At 28.2% G+C, this 17,267-nt stretch overlaps 2 protein-coding genes across 2 annotated transcripts; one reads left to right on the top strand and one right to left on the bottom strand.

Annotated features, from left to right (window-relative positions):
• Positions 1 to 1,083: 1,083 nt before the first annotated feature.
• LOC123292525 (cyclin-dependent kinase 20-like) lies at positions 1,084 to 7,200 on the top strand. The gene is made up of 8 exons (XM_044873239.1): positions 1,084 to 1,357; positions 1,810 to 1,979; positions 3,558 to 3,745; positions 5,023 to 5,211; positions 5,286 to 5,618; positions 5,845 to 5,951; positions 6,495 to 6,618; positions 7,057 to 7,200. Exons 3-8 carry the CDS (start codon positions 3,560 to 3,562, stop codon positions 7,198 to 7,200), a joined length of 1,083 nt encoding a protein of 360 aa, XP_044729174.1. The 5' UTR covers positions 1,084 to 1,357; positions 1,810 to 1,979; positions 3,558 to 3,559.
• Positions 7,201 to 7,542: 342 nt separating this feature from the next.
• Positions 7,543 to 16,137, bottom strand: LOC123293568. The gene is made up of 5 exons (XM_044874432.1): positions 15,983 to 16,137; positions 12,022 to 12,166; positions 11,757 to 11,963; positions 11,118 to 11,351; positions 7,543 to 8,901 (listed from the first exon to the last, which is right to left on the bottom strand). Exons 1-5 carry the CDS (start codon positions 15,990 to 15,992, stop codon positions 8,442 to 8,444), a joined length of 1,056 nt encoding a protein of 351 aa, XP_044730367.1. The 5' UTR covers positions 15,993 to 16,137; the 3' UTR covers positions 7,543 to 8,441.
• Between the last annotated feature and the right edge of the window lie 1,130 nt (positions 16,138 to 17,267).

Genomic DNA, 17,267 nt, shown 5'->3' with positions numbered 1-17,267 from the left:
ATGTTTAACTAAATTACTTTGCTGAACAAATTTTTTATTACAAACATTCTGAGGCGCTGTTTTACGCCATTAATTTTCTTTTACGTCATATAAATCCTCTATCCAGTTATATAGAGATCAGTGGGATAAAATACTTATGCCATGACTTAAAAGAAGCAAGTTTCAGTTTTCAAATGAAACTAGCTTCAAGAAGATAGCTCAAATGCAAAAGTGATTCGCAATCCCGGTTCCAGTACTTCCAGTAAAAGTATGGAGGTATCTTTGGGTTCAAATGTGTCAAGGATATAAGAGATAGCGTTTAACAATGCAGGAAATCAACCATTATTTTTAAACATAGTAATAAAATGTTAAGGCGGTTAGTTTTATTTCTATGAAAGTATATCTTTTATAAACAATTGTTTCATTTTAATATCTAAATTTTTAAGTTACTAATTACATATAGTTTGTACTGAGTGTGTAATGAATGACTAATGAATGTCCTATTAATGAGTGTTGCCGTTTTTCATACATGGGTATGGTAGCCATGGCCTCTTAGAGGTTTCTCTAAGAATTAATATGCATTTATTTCGGAGTTGTGTTCTTTTTCATCGTTGATAAGTGTTTATGCAAGGAACACTTTTCAATGTCAAATTAAAAATGCCCATATCACGAGATATGGGCATTTTGGGCCAGGATAAACCAATGGATGAACACTACCCAGATATCAGCACCATAGTATACACTGTGTGATTCCTTAGGATTCCTTAGTTGTCTATGGTGTAATGTGTATAATGTATATCTATGGACGGTAATTGATGCTCAGTCTATGTATGGTTAACATCTATGTCTTGTACCCAACTATTACGTACACACGCGGTATATTTAAAATAATAACATCCTCTGATAAAAATCAAAACAAAGAATACAATCAGCTTATTTGTTATGATATTATGATAGTAAATAAAATCAGTGTTTAAAAATAAAATCCCACACAAACTGACTTAAAAATTAAAAAAAACAACTAATATTTATAGTTTTTCATGTTTATAAAAAATTTATCATATCAGCCATATTATTTTATATGTAATTTTTTGTAAACATTAATAAAGGCTATCGCAGACAAACCGTGACTTCAAAGTTGATAAAAATATTAGGGTATCATATAAGATCGAATGAAGCATATAAAAATAGTACTTTTTAGACTATTTAGTTTTTATTCATTAGAATTATAAATTGTGTAAAGTTAATATTGTGAAAAAATTATTTAAAATAATGGAAATTACGAAAGTTATATGGAGTTGGATTTATCGTCTATATTTCCATTATCAATTAATAACGTGCTTATATATGTTTGAACCATGGGAACGATGTGTTTTAAGTATCCTTTTAATAAAAAATTAATTTTTAGTTTAAGGTTAAATCATGGGTTAGGTGTATCTAACATCAAGCCTAACATAATCACAAACTTACTAGAATTTTCCAAATGGATTGACATCCCAACTCTACTGAGGAACATTTTATTGCTGATTTCTGTAAACTGATACGAACAATAAGTAACGTTAAGAAACTTTCAGAAATATTTACCGATAAATACCAAGAACAAACGACATTATGTTCCTCGGTGTTGCTTTCTGTATGGACTTAGCTTTACGCATCCCTTGACTTTGCGGTAAGGTAGGCAAGAGATAAATTTTAAGTTTAAAAGTCCAAAAATTAGTAAAGGGGCGTATATCAAGCGGATTTACAAATTCTTTTCAAAAAACGCAAAAACTTTTATGGTTTTTCTCTATGGCACCTTTTTAATAAATTTTTTCTTAACAATATTATCAGATATATCAATTCTTCTTACAACAATGTTGGTGGTGTATTCATCGTATACTTATTTACCTGATTATACAGTTTCGTTACTATCCAATTTATCTGATGTAACTAGCATAAATTTTCAATCATGGTCTAGTTTAAATGTACAAAGTATACGTGATTTGTAGATTCTATTTAAGGTAATTATCTATTATTTTTTTAAAATTAATACATACAGGATTTCGGAATTTCGGGTAAAATTAGTAGCGGACTTGGGAAATTTTAGTACTTCTCGGCTCATAGATTAGATAACATATTGTCTCAGTCTTAGAGAAAGCAATTTAAATAACAAATAAATCTGACGGTTGTCTTTAAAAGGAGCGTTTTCGGATACTAGATTCTTGTTCTAAAATGCTTTTTTCGGTGTATTTTACTATACCCTTGATTACAGGCTAATTAATTCGTATATAATCTCTTGAGCAACATTCGTATAGCATATCAAACACAGATTATAATTTATTACATAAATAGATAGGCAACTCTACTGTACATGAAATGTTGTCCAAAAAGCCCCTTGGAGAAAGGCACTTACAATAAACTATTTTTAAAAAAAATGACGGAATTAGGTACTTTTCGAAATATTTCTATTCAGTTTATCTTTTTTCTTTTAATTTGTTTCTATTTATTTGTCTTCTAATTAAATAAAGTGAAGTTTTTTTAAATAAAATAACAAATATTAATAAAATAATAATTTATTGCAATATTTGAAATAAAATAGGGTACATTTATTTTAATTAAATTATTAATAACAATTAATTATTAGTTTGATTTAATTTAAATGCAATGTAAAACCATTTTATTTCGTAAAAAATAAACTCAGTACATACCGTAAAAAAATCGGAAAATAATATAAACACATCTAAAACGACTAAATTACACTAATTAGTTAATGGACAGGGGCACAATGAAAACGGCCAAAATGCTTAAATAATGCCACTATTCAAATAATCCACAAAATGTTAATAAATACAATCAATTGAGAATACACACAAAGAAATTTAACGAATTTTAATGATATGCAAACGAATTTTGAAAGACGTATTGTTTATTATTTTAAAAATATATAAAATGTTTCCCCAACAACCATTGAAATGGATAAATTATTATCAAAACTAATAGATGGCCCTACACGAATATAACGTGTAGAGCCACCTGTAGAAAGGCACCTTCAGAGACCCAGAAAAGTAAAAATTTTACAGGGAGAGTTGCAGATCTGTTTTAAATTAAAAACTATAATCTGTGTAGCATATCAAATAAACGTTGCCATGGAGACAAATAAAATAAACACATCTTATTTTAACCTCAGCATGGTCTGTTGTGAATAATTTTAGTTTATATTTGTATTTAAGAGGTAAATTAATTTTATTTAATTTGTTTAAAATTTTTATATTTGACAATTATTACTAAAACATCCATTTTTTTTTATTCACCGAAAATTTAGTAGATTTCTAGAAAATGTAAAAGATTAATTTGAAACATACATAATGTTTCAGCTCTAATCGTTTTCGAAATATAATCTTTTTTTTTTTTAAATTCTCTTAATCGAGTTTAATTAACCGGAAAGCAGGAAATAAAATGACCAGATCGAAACTGGAGATAATATTTCATCACTATTTTGTGACTTTACCTACCATATTTTTTTAAATATTTTATAACGTTTTGTAATTTCAGTATTTTTATTTCTTATTATCATTAACTTAATTAAATTTAATTTACAGCTATGGAAAACTATACAATTATTGGAAAAATTGGTGAAGGTGCTCATGGTGTTGTAATAAAAGGACGGATTAAATCAACCGGACGTATAGTTGCATTGAAAAAAATTGTTATAAAAAATTTAAAAGATGGTATACCAGTAAATGTTTTCAGAGAAATACAATGTTTGAAGCACATTAATAGTAAATATGTAAATATAATTGTTACTTATTACTTTTTTTCAGATTTTTAATAACATTTATTAATTATTAAAAAATTTATTTTAAATTTTGTAGAATTTTTTTTTCATTTTTTTTTTTAATAAAATATTACTTTTGTTTTAATTTTGAGCTTTTGTTTTTATGTTCGTTTGTTTTTTATTTATCTTAATTCAAATTGGGAGAATAGTAGGTGTGTCTCTCTAGAATAATAAGGGTGTAAATTTGGTAACCGTAAATTTAAATCTTTAGAATAAAAGGTGTTTGTGCCAGGTCAATTGTTGTACTATAAGCCAGGTCACTTGTTGTATAGTTTCATGATCTGTTTATTTACTAAAGAATCAGTTGGTCGCTCAGTTTTCTTTTACTGAGATGCAAAAAAGGTTTAAGTCTCAAAAAATCATTTTTCTAATAACAGCATAATTATATTGATTTGCAACACTATATCATTGCAAAAAATGTGAATACAAATAATAAAAATCGTTTCCAACCTCGACCTACTTTCCAATTGACCTATGTTGCTCTTTTACGAACTTAGCCTCACTTTTTACGACCTGAGCACGCTATAAAAATTTCAGCTTAATATATCTTTTCGTTTTTGAGTTATCGCATCCACAGATCGCGAACCGAAAATGGGCCAATTAGGTGATTTTGTAAACATATATACCAAAATTTTGTTCGTAGCATCAATATTTTTAGGCGTTACAAGCTTGGGACTAAAGTTAGTATACCTTGATAAAGTTAATATCTAAGTAATTGAACGTTGGCTACTTCTGATAGAAAAATACAAAGTTATGCAATCTTGGTAATAATGGTGATGGTCATCAGAATTTAATAATACGAATTAAACATCTTTACGGTTTATACAGAATGCAATGGAGTGTTAAAGACGAACTCAGAATTATTAAAACCATTATCTCAAATCGATTCACGTTCGATTTTTATATAAATATTAGATTCGATTTTACATATACAATTTTTAAGAACAGTTTTGAATTTGGTATTCAATATAAAGTTAGCAGAAAGGAATAGCAACGGGCTGATAACTTAGTATGTACAAATCATCGTCATGTGTTCGAAGTCAAAATATGTTTATGGTTCACCGATGCCGAAAATATTTTGGCTATTGTAAAGTTAATTATTATTGAGTGCAGAATGTAAAAGTGCCTTAGTGGCTTAAGGTTAAGGCAAAATCGCCTTAATGGTTATGAATCTCGATTGATATTTGTTTAATTGGAGAGCTAAACTAATCATGTTTTGGATATTTCAGATTGTTGAACTATTAAATGTATTTGCACACGGTTCAAATGTTGTTCTGGTATTTGAGTATGCTCCTTCTGGATTATGGGAAGCCTTACGTGATAATGATCGACCTTTAACTATACCTGTGATCAAAAGTTATAGTTGGATGTTGTTACAAGGCGTACAATACTTACACAGTGTTCGAATTATGCATCGGGTAAATAATTTAATTTTGGTATCAGATTCCGTGCCGACGATGGTTAATAACACACAAAAAAACCGTTTTTTTAGGATTTAAAACCAGCTAATTTATTAATAACATTTAATGGTGTATTAAAAATAGCCGATTTTGGATTAGCTCGATTATTCTTTTACGATACTATCGAAACAAAAGATAACGCTGCACAGAATTTCAATGATAATGAAATTAAAAAACTAGATAGTAATCGTGACAATGAAATCAAATATAAAGAAAATCGTAGACAATATTCACATCAAGTTGCAACGAGATGGTATCGAGCACCCGAACTATTATATGGAGCTAGAATTTATACCCATACTATTGACTTATGGGCTGTGGGATGTATTATTGGTGAAATGATTAAAAAGTCTCCTGTATTTCCTGTAAGTATAATCCTTTTTAATAGAACCCCCTTGTGTAATTAAGTCAATCAGTAGACGAATGATTGTTTTAACGAAAGTCCCAGCAATCAAATCTTCGTAAACATAGTGATGAACAAACGGAGAGAAACGTTACGATCAACTATTAGCATTTAATTACCTTTGGAATGATACATTATATGTATATGCCCCGCGATATAAACTAATATATGAAAAATTATTCTTTTAGGGCGAAACAGATATTGAACAACTTGCAATAATATTAAAATCGCTAGGAACTCCCACAGAAGATTCATGGCCTGGTTTAACATCCTTGCCTGATTATGATAAAATAAGGTATCTTCAAAGAATATTCTCCAACCCCGTAGTCAATCGGAAATGGCTTTCAGTCGAATTTTTTGAAATCATGAATTCTAATCGTTTTTAATGAATGATTCAAAACTCTCCAAGGGCACAAGAAATGGGCAAATATCTGAAAAAATTAGTCGAAATTCACGAAAATACTTTTAGTCTGTTTTTAAAAACCAATCCAAAAATAAGCAACGAAAACAAGGCGAATGAAAAAAAGAATTCCATCCGGCAATTTTATTCAAAATTCTTTGCCAAAATTGACGAATTGCATTTTAGTACCCCTCATTGAGTGTCGTTGAGTAGAGCTTTATAAATAGGAGACTTCCAGTTAACTTTTTCTATCCAAGCGAATATAACGTAGATTCTCGAAAGCGTTTTAACATAGGCCTTTTTTAACTTGAAAACTTTTGATCTACTATCAAGACTAGTAGTGCTCACAGTTTCAGAAAGTTTGATCGAAAGCTATTTCTCTTATCATAATGATTGAACCTAAGTTTTAGCTGAAAATAAAACTTGTATATTCCTTAGATTTCCAAATTCTGATGGTTTACCATGGGAAACTATTATATCAGACGATTGCAGCGATGACGCTTTAAATTTAATTCAATCTTTTCTACGGTATAATGCTTCAGAAAGAATATCAGCTTCTTCCGTAAGTTTAAAGTAATTTTAATTTATAAAAACTTTGAGTTTTATACCTTTATTTAAAAAAAATGCAGTAAAAAATATGGGTGGCCATTTGCAGAAAAACAAATAAGAAAATCCTAAAAAAAAATTAAAAAATCATAAAATTTTAATAGGTCTCCCTCAAAATCCTACAATTTTGATTAAAAACATCCCTTAATTTTTAATTCAAAAAATTCATAAGAAAGCCTAATTTACATTATTCAAATTAGGATAAGCATTTCTGTGGACTGTTTCATATGCATGTTGTTGAAATATATCTCCTTCGGGACCCTGTTAGGGATATATTTTAACAAAATCATGCCTTACATATATTTTTTGATAATGGAAACATTTCTGTTAAATGTTTTAAGCTTTGATACATCTATTTTTTACTAAAGATTCACATTTCTAATAAATGTTTTAGGCTTTGGTACATCAATTTTTTACTAATGATCCACAACGTGCTTCATTAATAATGATGCCGAAGCCACAAGATGGTCATCGATTAAAAGTTAATAAAAATACATTTAATATGTCAAGCTCAAAGACTTTAGTAAACAATGATTAAATTTTTACATTTTTTTGAAATGATTTATTGTATATAAATGTAATAATAATATAAATTTACTTATATGTATACAATTTTCTTTAGTATATTTTGTGATATGTTCCAAAACATAGTTAGTGGACTAAAATAATATAGCCACCTCTACTGAAAAATCCAAACTAAGATTTGGCGAAAAAGCATGATTGTCTTACATAATACAGCTAAAAGTCCGTGTTTGCAAAAAAAAGTTATCAATCAAAAAACAAAATTAAATTTAGATTGGGAAGGGACTCTTGTTTTAACAAAACAAATAGAACTATTTACAAAAATTTGTTTGTAAAAAACAATTATTTATTTCACGATATTTATCTTAACTTTTTAAAAGTTGAACATTGAAATAATTTCTAACAGTTGTAACTCTGTAATTCCAATTAAAAAAAACTTAAATTACTTACACGAAGTGTAATTGTCAAATTGATTACAATATTGAAATAATTTCAATATTTTTTTCAATACTAGATAATAATAATCTACCACAGATATAGTAAACAAAATGATGGTGCTGACGATCACTAGAAGATTAAAGGTTATTTTTTAGACTATACTAAGGCAAATTTAAATATGATGTAGATATTCTGTCAAAATAATATTGGAAAATGTAATTTGGAAAAGTCACGATTATGATTTATGAAATAAAGTTGAAGAAAAAAGCTTCTGGTATACAATCCGATCTGTAAATCATTTCGCATAGTACATCAATAAGTGTGAGAGAGTACATAGGTGCAAATACATTAAGCAATGTGTATAAGAAAGATACTATTATATGTTTGTTATTAATAATTATTGTATGCAACGCATAATCCTCACTCTTCAATGAAAATACATGTTGAAATCCAATAGCGAACGTATGTATATGTATGTATGTATGTATGTGTGTATGAAATAATATATGTGAAATGCTTTAGAAAACTTTATAATAGTATCTTTCTTATACACATTGCTTAATGTATATGTACCCTTTCAAAATCATTGCTATACTATGCGAAATGATTTACAGAACGGATTGTATATAGAAACCTGTTTTATTTAATAAACATTTCCATAATTTTTTTGACAAAATAGTATTAAGTACACTTTAGTGGAGTTTTGCAAAAATACAGTTAGATTTCCTCCTTACTGATGTCATCCACTTCTGTGTTAACTGAACTGATATATTTTACTGTATCCGTGTATCCGCTTGAAACTAATTTAATAAAGTGCTCCTAATAATATACATGAACGTATGAATTACGTATTCCAAATGAAAAGAACGCTAAGAATGGGAAATAGGCTAACAGAAATACGGTGAGCCGTATTTGACCATTAAAATACATTCGAACTAATGTATAACTAAATAAATTTGTTAATAAATACGAAAAAATATCCGATAAATACTGTTCAAAGGTATTTAATACAATTGTTGGTGTATTTAATGTGATCTGTTCACTTTCTGGTACTTTTGTTTTTAATTTATATTGTACAAAATCGGTCAATTTAAATGTAAATGCTTTAAATGAATCCACATATATTAATGGATTCACGTACCACATTCCACGTAATAGTTTATCACACATATATACAAAACTGTCCTCGGTATTACGTAAATTTTTAGCAAAATATTTTATTATTAATTGATCACATAATTCTCTTGTTTCTTCGGCTGATTCACGGCATAAATTGTACCTTAAAAAAATAATTTAAATAATTTTATAATTTAGATAAAAATAAATAAAAAAATTTCCACGCAGAATATACCCACGTAATTGGTATTTTAACGAATATTCTTAGATTAACACAAATTTGAGAACTTCCCACTACAGATCCTACAACTTGGAGAATTCCCAACGTAGGAAAGCATCCTATAAGCTCGTTCTTAAGATTAAGAATTAAATCCCAGTTCCTCTATAATACCCAATAACCGAAAAAGATTGTTTTTGTACGATTCGAAGCAAATTGGGTGAAATGAGGCAATCGGATTCTATACATCAAAATTTCCCATAACACAGTTCCGGTACTATTAGTTACCATAATAACCCTTGAAAAAATAATGTCATTAATGTACTTTTTTAATCAATACATAATTTATTGATATTTTTTATGTGGATTGTAATAATATAAAATTATTTTAAACACATACATTTTCTTTTTCTTCGAAATATTATTTTTTTAAACATACTATGGTTGGTACGTTAGTGTTAGTTAGACATGGAGAGTGTACGTGGAACGTTCAAGAATTATTTCCTGGTAAATAATAATCCTTAAAAATCATTAAAGCCTAGAATTCACGCGATTCAAGAAGGCGTTTTCTTACATGCATGTTTTTGCTCATGTTCGAGGTGATAGACAAGCTCATCGGTGCAGTATTTTTTTGGACAAGTGTCCTATTAAGAGACCCACCACCCTTCTAAACTGTAATTTTTTGCATGTTTATCTTGGTGGTTTTATTTTCAAAAACACTTTTTATAATATTAAATAAATAACGTGTATCAATTTTAAATTAATAGGATGGTACGATTCACCATTAACCGATTTAGGAAACAAACAAGCACTTAGTGCCGGTGAACTAATAAGAAATTATGGCGTTATAATTGGTCGAGCTCATAGTTCAGTATTAACAAGAGCCGTACAAACATGTGAAATTATTTTAAAGCAAAGTGATCAAGAATGTGTTCCAATCTATAAACATTGGCGATTAAATGAGCGTCATTTTGGTGCATTAACTGGCTTAAATAAAAACGATATTATCAGTGAGTTTGGTGAAGAACAGGTTTGTAATAATTAGGTCGATTCTTCGTCGAAAAATAACTGTGGGAAATCAAGCGCATAAAAGATTTATCCTGTTAAATAGCTTTCAATTTCATTTTTAATCTTATGAAATTCATTCATTTAATTTTTAATTTTATGAAATGATTTAGGTCAAAATTTGGCGTAAGAGTTTTAAATGCCCACCACCAGCAATGGATTGTAAACATAAATATTTTAAAGGCATTGTGTACGATCCGCGTTATGAATCTGATCCGCCTAAAATTGGATTTCCATTACGTGAAAGTATAGAAGCAACATCTGAACGAGTAAAAGCATATTGGAACACAAATATACTTAACGATGTAAGTTTTAGTTTAACGATAAAAACGTGAACGAATTTCACATAGTACATACATACTCAGTAAAGTACACAGTCATTAACGTGGCGAGGGTCAACGTAGATATCCCAGTTTTTTCCCCGGCACAAAAACAGAGGTATTATAAGTTTGACCGCTCTGTGTGTCTGTCTGTAGCATCGTAGTTCTTAAACGGGTGAACCGATTTGAATTCGGTTTTTTTTATTTGAAAGATAATTTGATAGTGTTTTTAGCTCTGTTTCAAGAAAATCTGAAGGAATGGGGGGGGGGGGGTCGTTTACTTTATAAAATTGTGTCAATTTCTTCTTAGCCTTATTTCATATGCAACTTTTTATGGCCTATTTTTCTTTGTAGTTAAAAGATCGACATAATCTTCTAGTGGTTGCACATACTAGTAGTATAGCTGCAATTATAAGAATCTTGGACAATCTCTCTGATGATGAAACTAGTCAAATAGAATTATTAAATGGTGTTCCCATGGTATACGAGCTAAATGAAAATTTTCAACCAAAAGAACCAATTAAGATTTTGGGTGATCAACATACTATTGCTAAAGCATACGAAGGTCTACCAAAATCAATGAGGGGCAAGAAATATTGTTATGGGCCAAAAATGATTTCGGGTCTCACTTGTGATTAAATTAGAAAATAAATTATTATAGTAATTAAATAATTATTTTAACCCCAAAATAATTTACTGGTTTCAAGATATTTGTCCTTTAATCCTAAGAAAGTGGTTAAACTGAAACTTTTCTAACTAAAAATTGTATATACTCACTTATCTTCAACTCCTAATATCCAACCAATAACACGCCAAAAATGTACAAAACCTTCTAATTCGTCTTGATTAAAATGAAGACCCAACATTTCTGGTCGACTAAGAGCAAAACCAACAAATCCAAATTGTGTTAAGGCCATATCTATTTGTGTAATTGGTCCATTGTCGGATTTTATACTACGTTTGCTAGCAGAATGATGTTTATGCCGTACTTCTATTAAAGCGTTCCACATTCTAATAACAAAGACTATTATTTTAAGAATTCTAATAACTGTTATTTATCACTATCTAATATGAAAATGGATCATTTTTTACTTAATTTTCCTATTTAAATTTACTTAATGATAATATTTGAGACTGTTTTAAATTTTAATAATGGACTCTGTTAGAACTTGGTCAAACTGGGCGAAGATCAAAAATACAATTTTTCAATTTTTATATATATGTATTTACCATTGATTTCGAAATACCCGAAGCTTCGAATTTTAGAGGAAATCACTATTTAGGGAGATAAATGAACGCAAGGGATGTGAAATGCTATAACACGCTTGTTCTTTACCAGTCTTTACTTTTAAAGCCAGCAAAGAAAGCGGGTATCAAGCTAGTAAAAAATATCGAAGATTCAATCATGAAACTTACTTTGATCCAGGTTGAAAATCATTATTATACCATGAGTGCATGTATAATATTGTGGCTACATATCTTCGATAAGCTGTCTCAACGGTTGACGACTGTTTTGTAAATATTAAAATTCTAAGTATTGATGGTACTGCAAGTACACATAATAATCCACTTAATTTTGCAATAAATAATGCAAATAGGTTATTAAAATAAAACTGTTGGCCCCTAAAAAATTTAGACTATAGAAAAATACTATTAAAAAATGTAATTATTTCATTTTTACTTTTTGAATTTTAACTCATCAAACCATGGCGGAACTTCATGGTGATCGGGATGTGAATGTTTATCTGTAGTTTCATCACAGTGTACGCCGTCGACTGATAATAACAATTCTAAATGTTCATTAAGTGGTAATTCTGATGATTGAACTGAAAGAAAAAACATCACATAACATCATTACATTAAGTATTGAATTGATAAACAAATTGACGATAGCATGTTTACTGAAAAAGTGAAAGTTTTTATGATGATACGCATTCAGAAACTTTAATTACTGGACTGGAAGTTTAATAAATAGATCCTACAAAATTCGTCATTGGGCATGATAAATTTTTCCCGTTTAAAACATGTTCCTAAACATAAAAAGGCAGGTTGCCGGTGGATAACCCAGTCGGATATCGTTTAAACTAATTTGTTTTAAAACTAATAAGAAATATTGACCGAATCATATACATATCATTGGGGTCGAAATTAACAAAAAATGTTCTAAGACTTTTTTCTCTAAGCCCTCCAGTTTTCGAGTAAAAATTTGTAAAATTTTGACCAATAAGGTCAAATGGGATGCTTTGGTCGATTGGGCAAGTCGCAGGATGATATTCCAGAGCTATTTAAATTTAAAAAGTATCTCACAAAATTAAAGTTCTTTCAAGATTTTTAAATAGGAAGACTAAAAAGAAAATGACCAAAAGACGTGAATTGAGAGTTGAGGATGACTTAAGGAGAAATGATAATTAGAGAGCAACGCGAGATTTTAAAACCAACACATAAGCGTTAGTCCATAGGATAAATTATATTCTAGCAAAATCTAATAAAGAAATACTTAAAACCATTCTATTGAAAGGATTATTTATTATCATATATTAACTATTGTTCTAAATATAATTAATTGTCAAGGTAAATTATTATTTAAAAAAATAGTCGATTAAAAGCGAATCAAACTGACATCATTTGAGTTCCGTACTCAATTTTCCATGCAACAACTTAATTGGTGGTCTTACTAATAGTATTTCTGTAAAATTTTAGTTTGCCAATTTTTTTAAGAAAACATAAATAATGACCTTTGGTTAGCTTAGGCAATGCGAGGAGACATCCAAAATACGGATGCTCTGACTGTACCTAAAATAATCCTCGTAGTTTTGCCTATATTTCTGGTGACCCATACTTAAATTACGTCACACAAAATTTTATGATTTTTTTAACCACCCCGTCTCTGTCACAGGTAGTCACATTTATGAAACCCCCTAACCTTGGTGTGATGTCACATATTTTTTCAATTTTATATTTAGAAATAATTAAATTAAAACAGGTCACAATCAGTTTCAAGATTTTTCAGTTGCAATTTATAAATATTCATTGAGCATGCGGGTTTCAAATAAGAAAATATTTCAAGAAACAATTATATTATCCGACAAAAAATTATAAAAATTATATAGTATAAGACCTAAAATTATGGGTACATGTTTTGTTTCTTTTTGAAGTACTGAGCCCTAAAAAAATTATTTAAAGTGAATAGATATTAAAACGCAGATTAAAAATAAAAAAGTTAGATAATTAAAGAGAAATATCGTGTGCATGATTAAATGTAAACAACAACAATAATAAGTAATAAGTTAGATAATATACAAAAAAGACTAGACAAAAATTTGTTAATGATTTTATTGTTAAGTTTAATTAACAAAAAACTGTTGACGAAATATTTTAACAAGTTAAAAATTTTTAATTTGATAAATTTTACATAATGTTTATCTTTTTAATATCCGATAATTTAATTTTTACATTAAAATATTTATCAATATTTGCACTTCACTCAATTTTGAGAAAAATGTTGCTTCCGCGTGTATATCCTGGTGGAAAAATATTTGAAGAAAGATTAAGTCTTAATAAATATTAAAAATCGATCTGATAATCAATCGAAATTGGTATCAGAAGGATAATTTAATTACGAAAATAATAGTAGAGATTATTTTCGTAATGTGAGCTTTTTTCGATAAAAGAAAACTATTATAAGAGTATTTATAAATCAATAAAAATTCATCAAAAATTTGCCTTATCTGGTTATCAGATCGGTGAAGTTCGACCTTATAGCGTCTCTTCTACTATTAATTGTCCTTGAAAAAATAGGTAAAAAAAAACTTATGAATAAATAATTTAGGAGAAGCAAAGAGTTATACATAAAATATAAAAATAATTAATATTCTTATTAGCAAAAAAAAAAGGTGGCCATACATGCATAAACTTTCTTGCAGTAAAAAAAGTGCCGTAAAGAAATAATATGATAAAATTACGAAGCGCCCCTACAGAGACAGTAAAGTGAAGTTGGTTTTTCTAAATCTTCAGAAGTTTGCAAAATATGACCGTTTAAAACTCCTAATTAAACAAAGAGGAAGATATAGATTAATGACGTAATTGCACGGTTAGATATAAAATTCTGCTTTAGATGTATTAATTAAAAATTAAAAAAACCCGACTGCATTAAATTTAATATAAAAAGAAAGAAACAAATCCAGTAGTTTACATTGCGACTTGAACAGTGTCGGATCTATTATTGGGAAGATTTGAGTCGGTCTATATTTTAATGGGCTCCAACTGTTAAAGTCGCTTTGTAAACTGCTAATGTTTCGTTCTTATTAGATTTTATTTAATGCAGTCGGGTTTTTATTTTTTAATTATTTTATTTTTGACTTGGCACTAAAAAAAACCCTCTTATGTTATACTATGTTAAAACTTTTAATATTGTTTGTAAGTCGCTCGATCATGACCATGTTATTTATGCGACTATAAAAAAACTAAAATAAAAAACTTTTAAACCAATTTATTATTCCTAATTAAAAAACATATAACAACTTATATATATTTTTGTAATCCCCTTTTAATTTCCTTTATTTTCATATCTATTCGATAGGTTTTGTTAATTTTTTTTGTTAACATATTACAATATTTCTGCTCCGAAAATCCGCCATTTTGTTTTTATTTTTCAAAATTCAAACACGTTTGAAAAACAACTACACGATACGCGCGAAAAATCACTCCTTTTATAATTAGAATCAAATAAGTATTCCTAAAAGCGCGCAAAATGTATGACTCACCTGGGGCGCTTAGATGGCCCTGGTTTACGTATACCTACGCAATTTTTATTCCTGACTCGTCTCCTTCAGGCTAGGTACATACACTATTTTTCACCGGAGGAAAGAGTGTCCGCGTAAGGGTGTCTACATACGGTTCCTTTATTTTGCTCTCAATTTCAGAATAATACAATTTCGAATAATCACCTCTCGACTTGATTTGTTTACTTCCGTTTTTAAAAATTTTTATTTTTTCAAATGGCCTTGAACTTAAAATTGAATACCAATTTTTCAAAATCAACAAGAAGCCGTTTCGTTCAAAACTATAAAAATCAAGTTTTGTTTCGATAAATTTACTCGATAACTAAATGAATTCGATACACATTAAAAATACACATTGATTGTTAATTTCATAACTAATAACAATTTAGTTAAAACTTATAACTTTTTTAGATAAATTAAACATTTCGAATTACATATTTTTCCCATAGAACTTCATAAATGAAAATAGGATAAGTTTAATTATATGAACAAACTCATGTTTTTAGAAAAAATGTTTCAAATATAAGTTGTAATTTGTAATTATAAGAAATGACTTTGTAATATTTATAGCTCTATTACCATAAAATTTGGATGAAAATTACATACATCATCATATGTTTCAATTGAAAGCAGATGAAGAATCAGTTTCTTTACTATATATTCTATAGTTTGGGATGGTAGTATTACCTTTTCAAAAAAATTTATCAAAACAACATTTATTTTAATTTAAGAAATGAATAATATTTGATTTGTATTTTGACTCTTATAAGGAAGTAAAATAAAACTTAAAATTTTAAGCGCAAAAATAGGGAATTTTTTACAAATTAGCCAGTCAAATTGATAACAAATTATTTTACGTACCTTCAATCATAATTGTCAAATTAATTAAAAAACTATCACAGATAAATAATTATTTCATTACTATTTTACGTAGACTAGTTGCTGTTTAAAAATAAATTTTGAAACTTTCACTGTATGAAACAGGCTTTTAACATTGTACTCAATATAAAAATGTAAAAATCTTCACTCAAATAAAATTATCCCTCCTATTCGCATATTATTTGTGAATTTATTGATGATATTTTGAATTCAGCTTCATACAAGTTGAAGATTTGACTATGTATGAACTTGTTATAATTTATCTAATATAAAGGTAGATTGAATATATCTGTTTATCCAATTATTAGATGGATTACAGGTCTTATCAAGATTAAATATTCATTAAAAATACACAATATTCGTGCAAAAATACCTATATAACGATATTATATTACATTTCAAAGGTATATTTAGGAAGATAATTTAGCTATAATACAATTTTTTTTAATTTGAAATATGAATCATTTAATTAAAAGGAGAATTATAACATTTTCACTTGTAAATATTTTATTATCCAATGTCGAATCTGTATAGGGTAATTCTGGGATATCAACTACTTACCTTTTAAAGGAGAGTGAAAAAAAAGTATTGTTGTGTGCAAATATTTAGAAGAAAATTGAAAGTTAAAAATTAATTTTCGTTGTTTCTGTGTTTTGTTTGTTTGTTTTTTAACAAGAAGTGACAGATGATTTTAGTGACGTTACGAACTTGTCAAATGGAGAATGCGTACGTACATCTCATTACCAGAGAATATATCTTTTACTGATATAGTCTCTGTCATTACTCTCCAGTCTCCATTACTACAAATAACATTATAACCTAAATATTTGTACTGCACATATTTACTGATTTGCAGCTGATTTTTTCATTGAATGAAAAGGCAGATACCCACTTCATTATACATTTTAATGTCCTGTACCATATTTGCTGATAATGAAAGGTTTTCTTATATTTCTTTTTGGGTATAGCGATTTTTAACTTATGACGATAGTACATCGATTATGTAATGAAAATGGGACTTTCCATTGTAAATTTTAAAGTTGATCTTAATAATTAGAAAGAATTAAAAAAAAAAAACAGCTATATTCCAGTACCTAATCGAACTCGGGCCTTAATCCGGTTAAACTTTGATTTTAATACTTTCGAAAAATAAAAATATCCTGAAAGTTCATTAAGCTATTATTCTGTATGATCCCTGTCAAAAAGTGCAATTGTACTTAAAATAAAAATTTATAAGAAGTGAAAAATTTCAAGTACCTTATTTTTT

This window comes from Chrysoperla carnea, chromosome 2 (assembly GCF_905475395.1).
Source record: "Chrysoperla carnea chromosome 2, inChrCarn1.1, whole genome shotgun sequence".
Taxonomy (NCBI): domain Eukaryota; kingdom Metazoa; phylum Arthropoda; class Insecta; order Neuroptera; family Chrysopidae; genus Chrysoperla; species Chrysoperla carnea.
The sequence above is the reverse complement of the archived record's forward strand: the minus strand, read 5'-3'. Positions and strand labels throughout refer to the sequence as shown.

Bases quoted from the DNA above. Each gene is read 5' to 3' on its own strand.
- LOC123292525 (XM_044873239.1), top strand. From the start codon at position 3,560: ATGGAAAACTATACAATTATTGGAAAAATTGGTGAAGGTGCTCATGGT. The intron at 5,952-6,494 runs GTATCTTCAAAG...TATATTCCTTAG, and splicing joins CCTGATTATGATAAAATAAG to ATTTCCAAATTCTGATGGTT. The intron at 6,619-7,056 runs GTAAGTTTAAAG...TAAATGTTTTAG, and splicing joins AAAGAATATCAGCTTCTTCC to GCTTTGGTACATCAATTTTT.
- LOC123293568 (XM_044874432.1), bottom strand. The intron at 11,352-11,756 runs GTAAGTTTCATG...CTTTGTTATTAG, and splicing joins GATTTTCAACCTGGATCAAA to AATGTGGAACGCTTTAATAG. The intron at 8,902-11,117 runs GTGAGTATATAC...TATTTTTTTAAG, and splicing joins ATATTAGGAGTTGAAGATAA to GTACAATTTATGCCGTGAAT.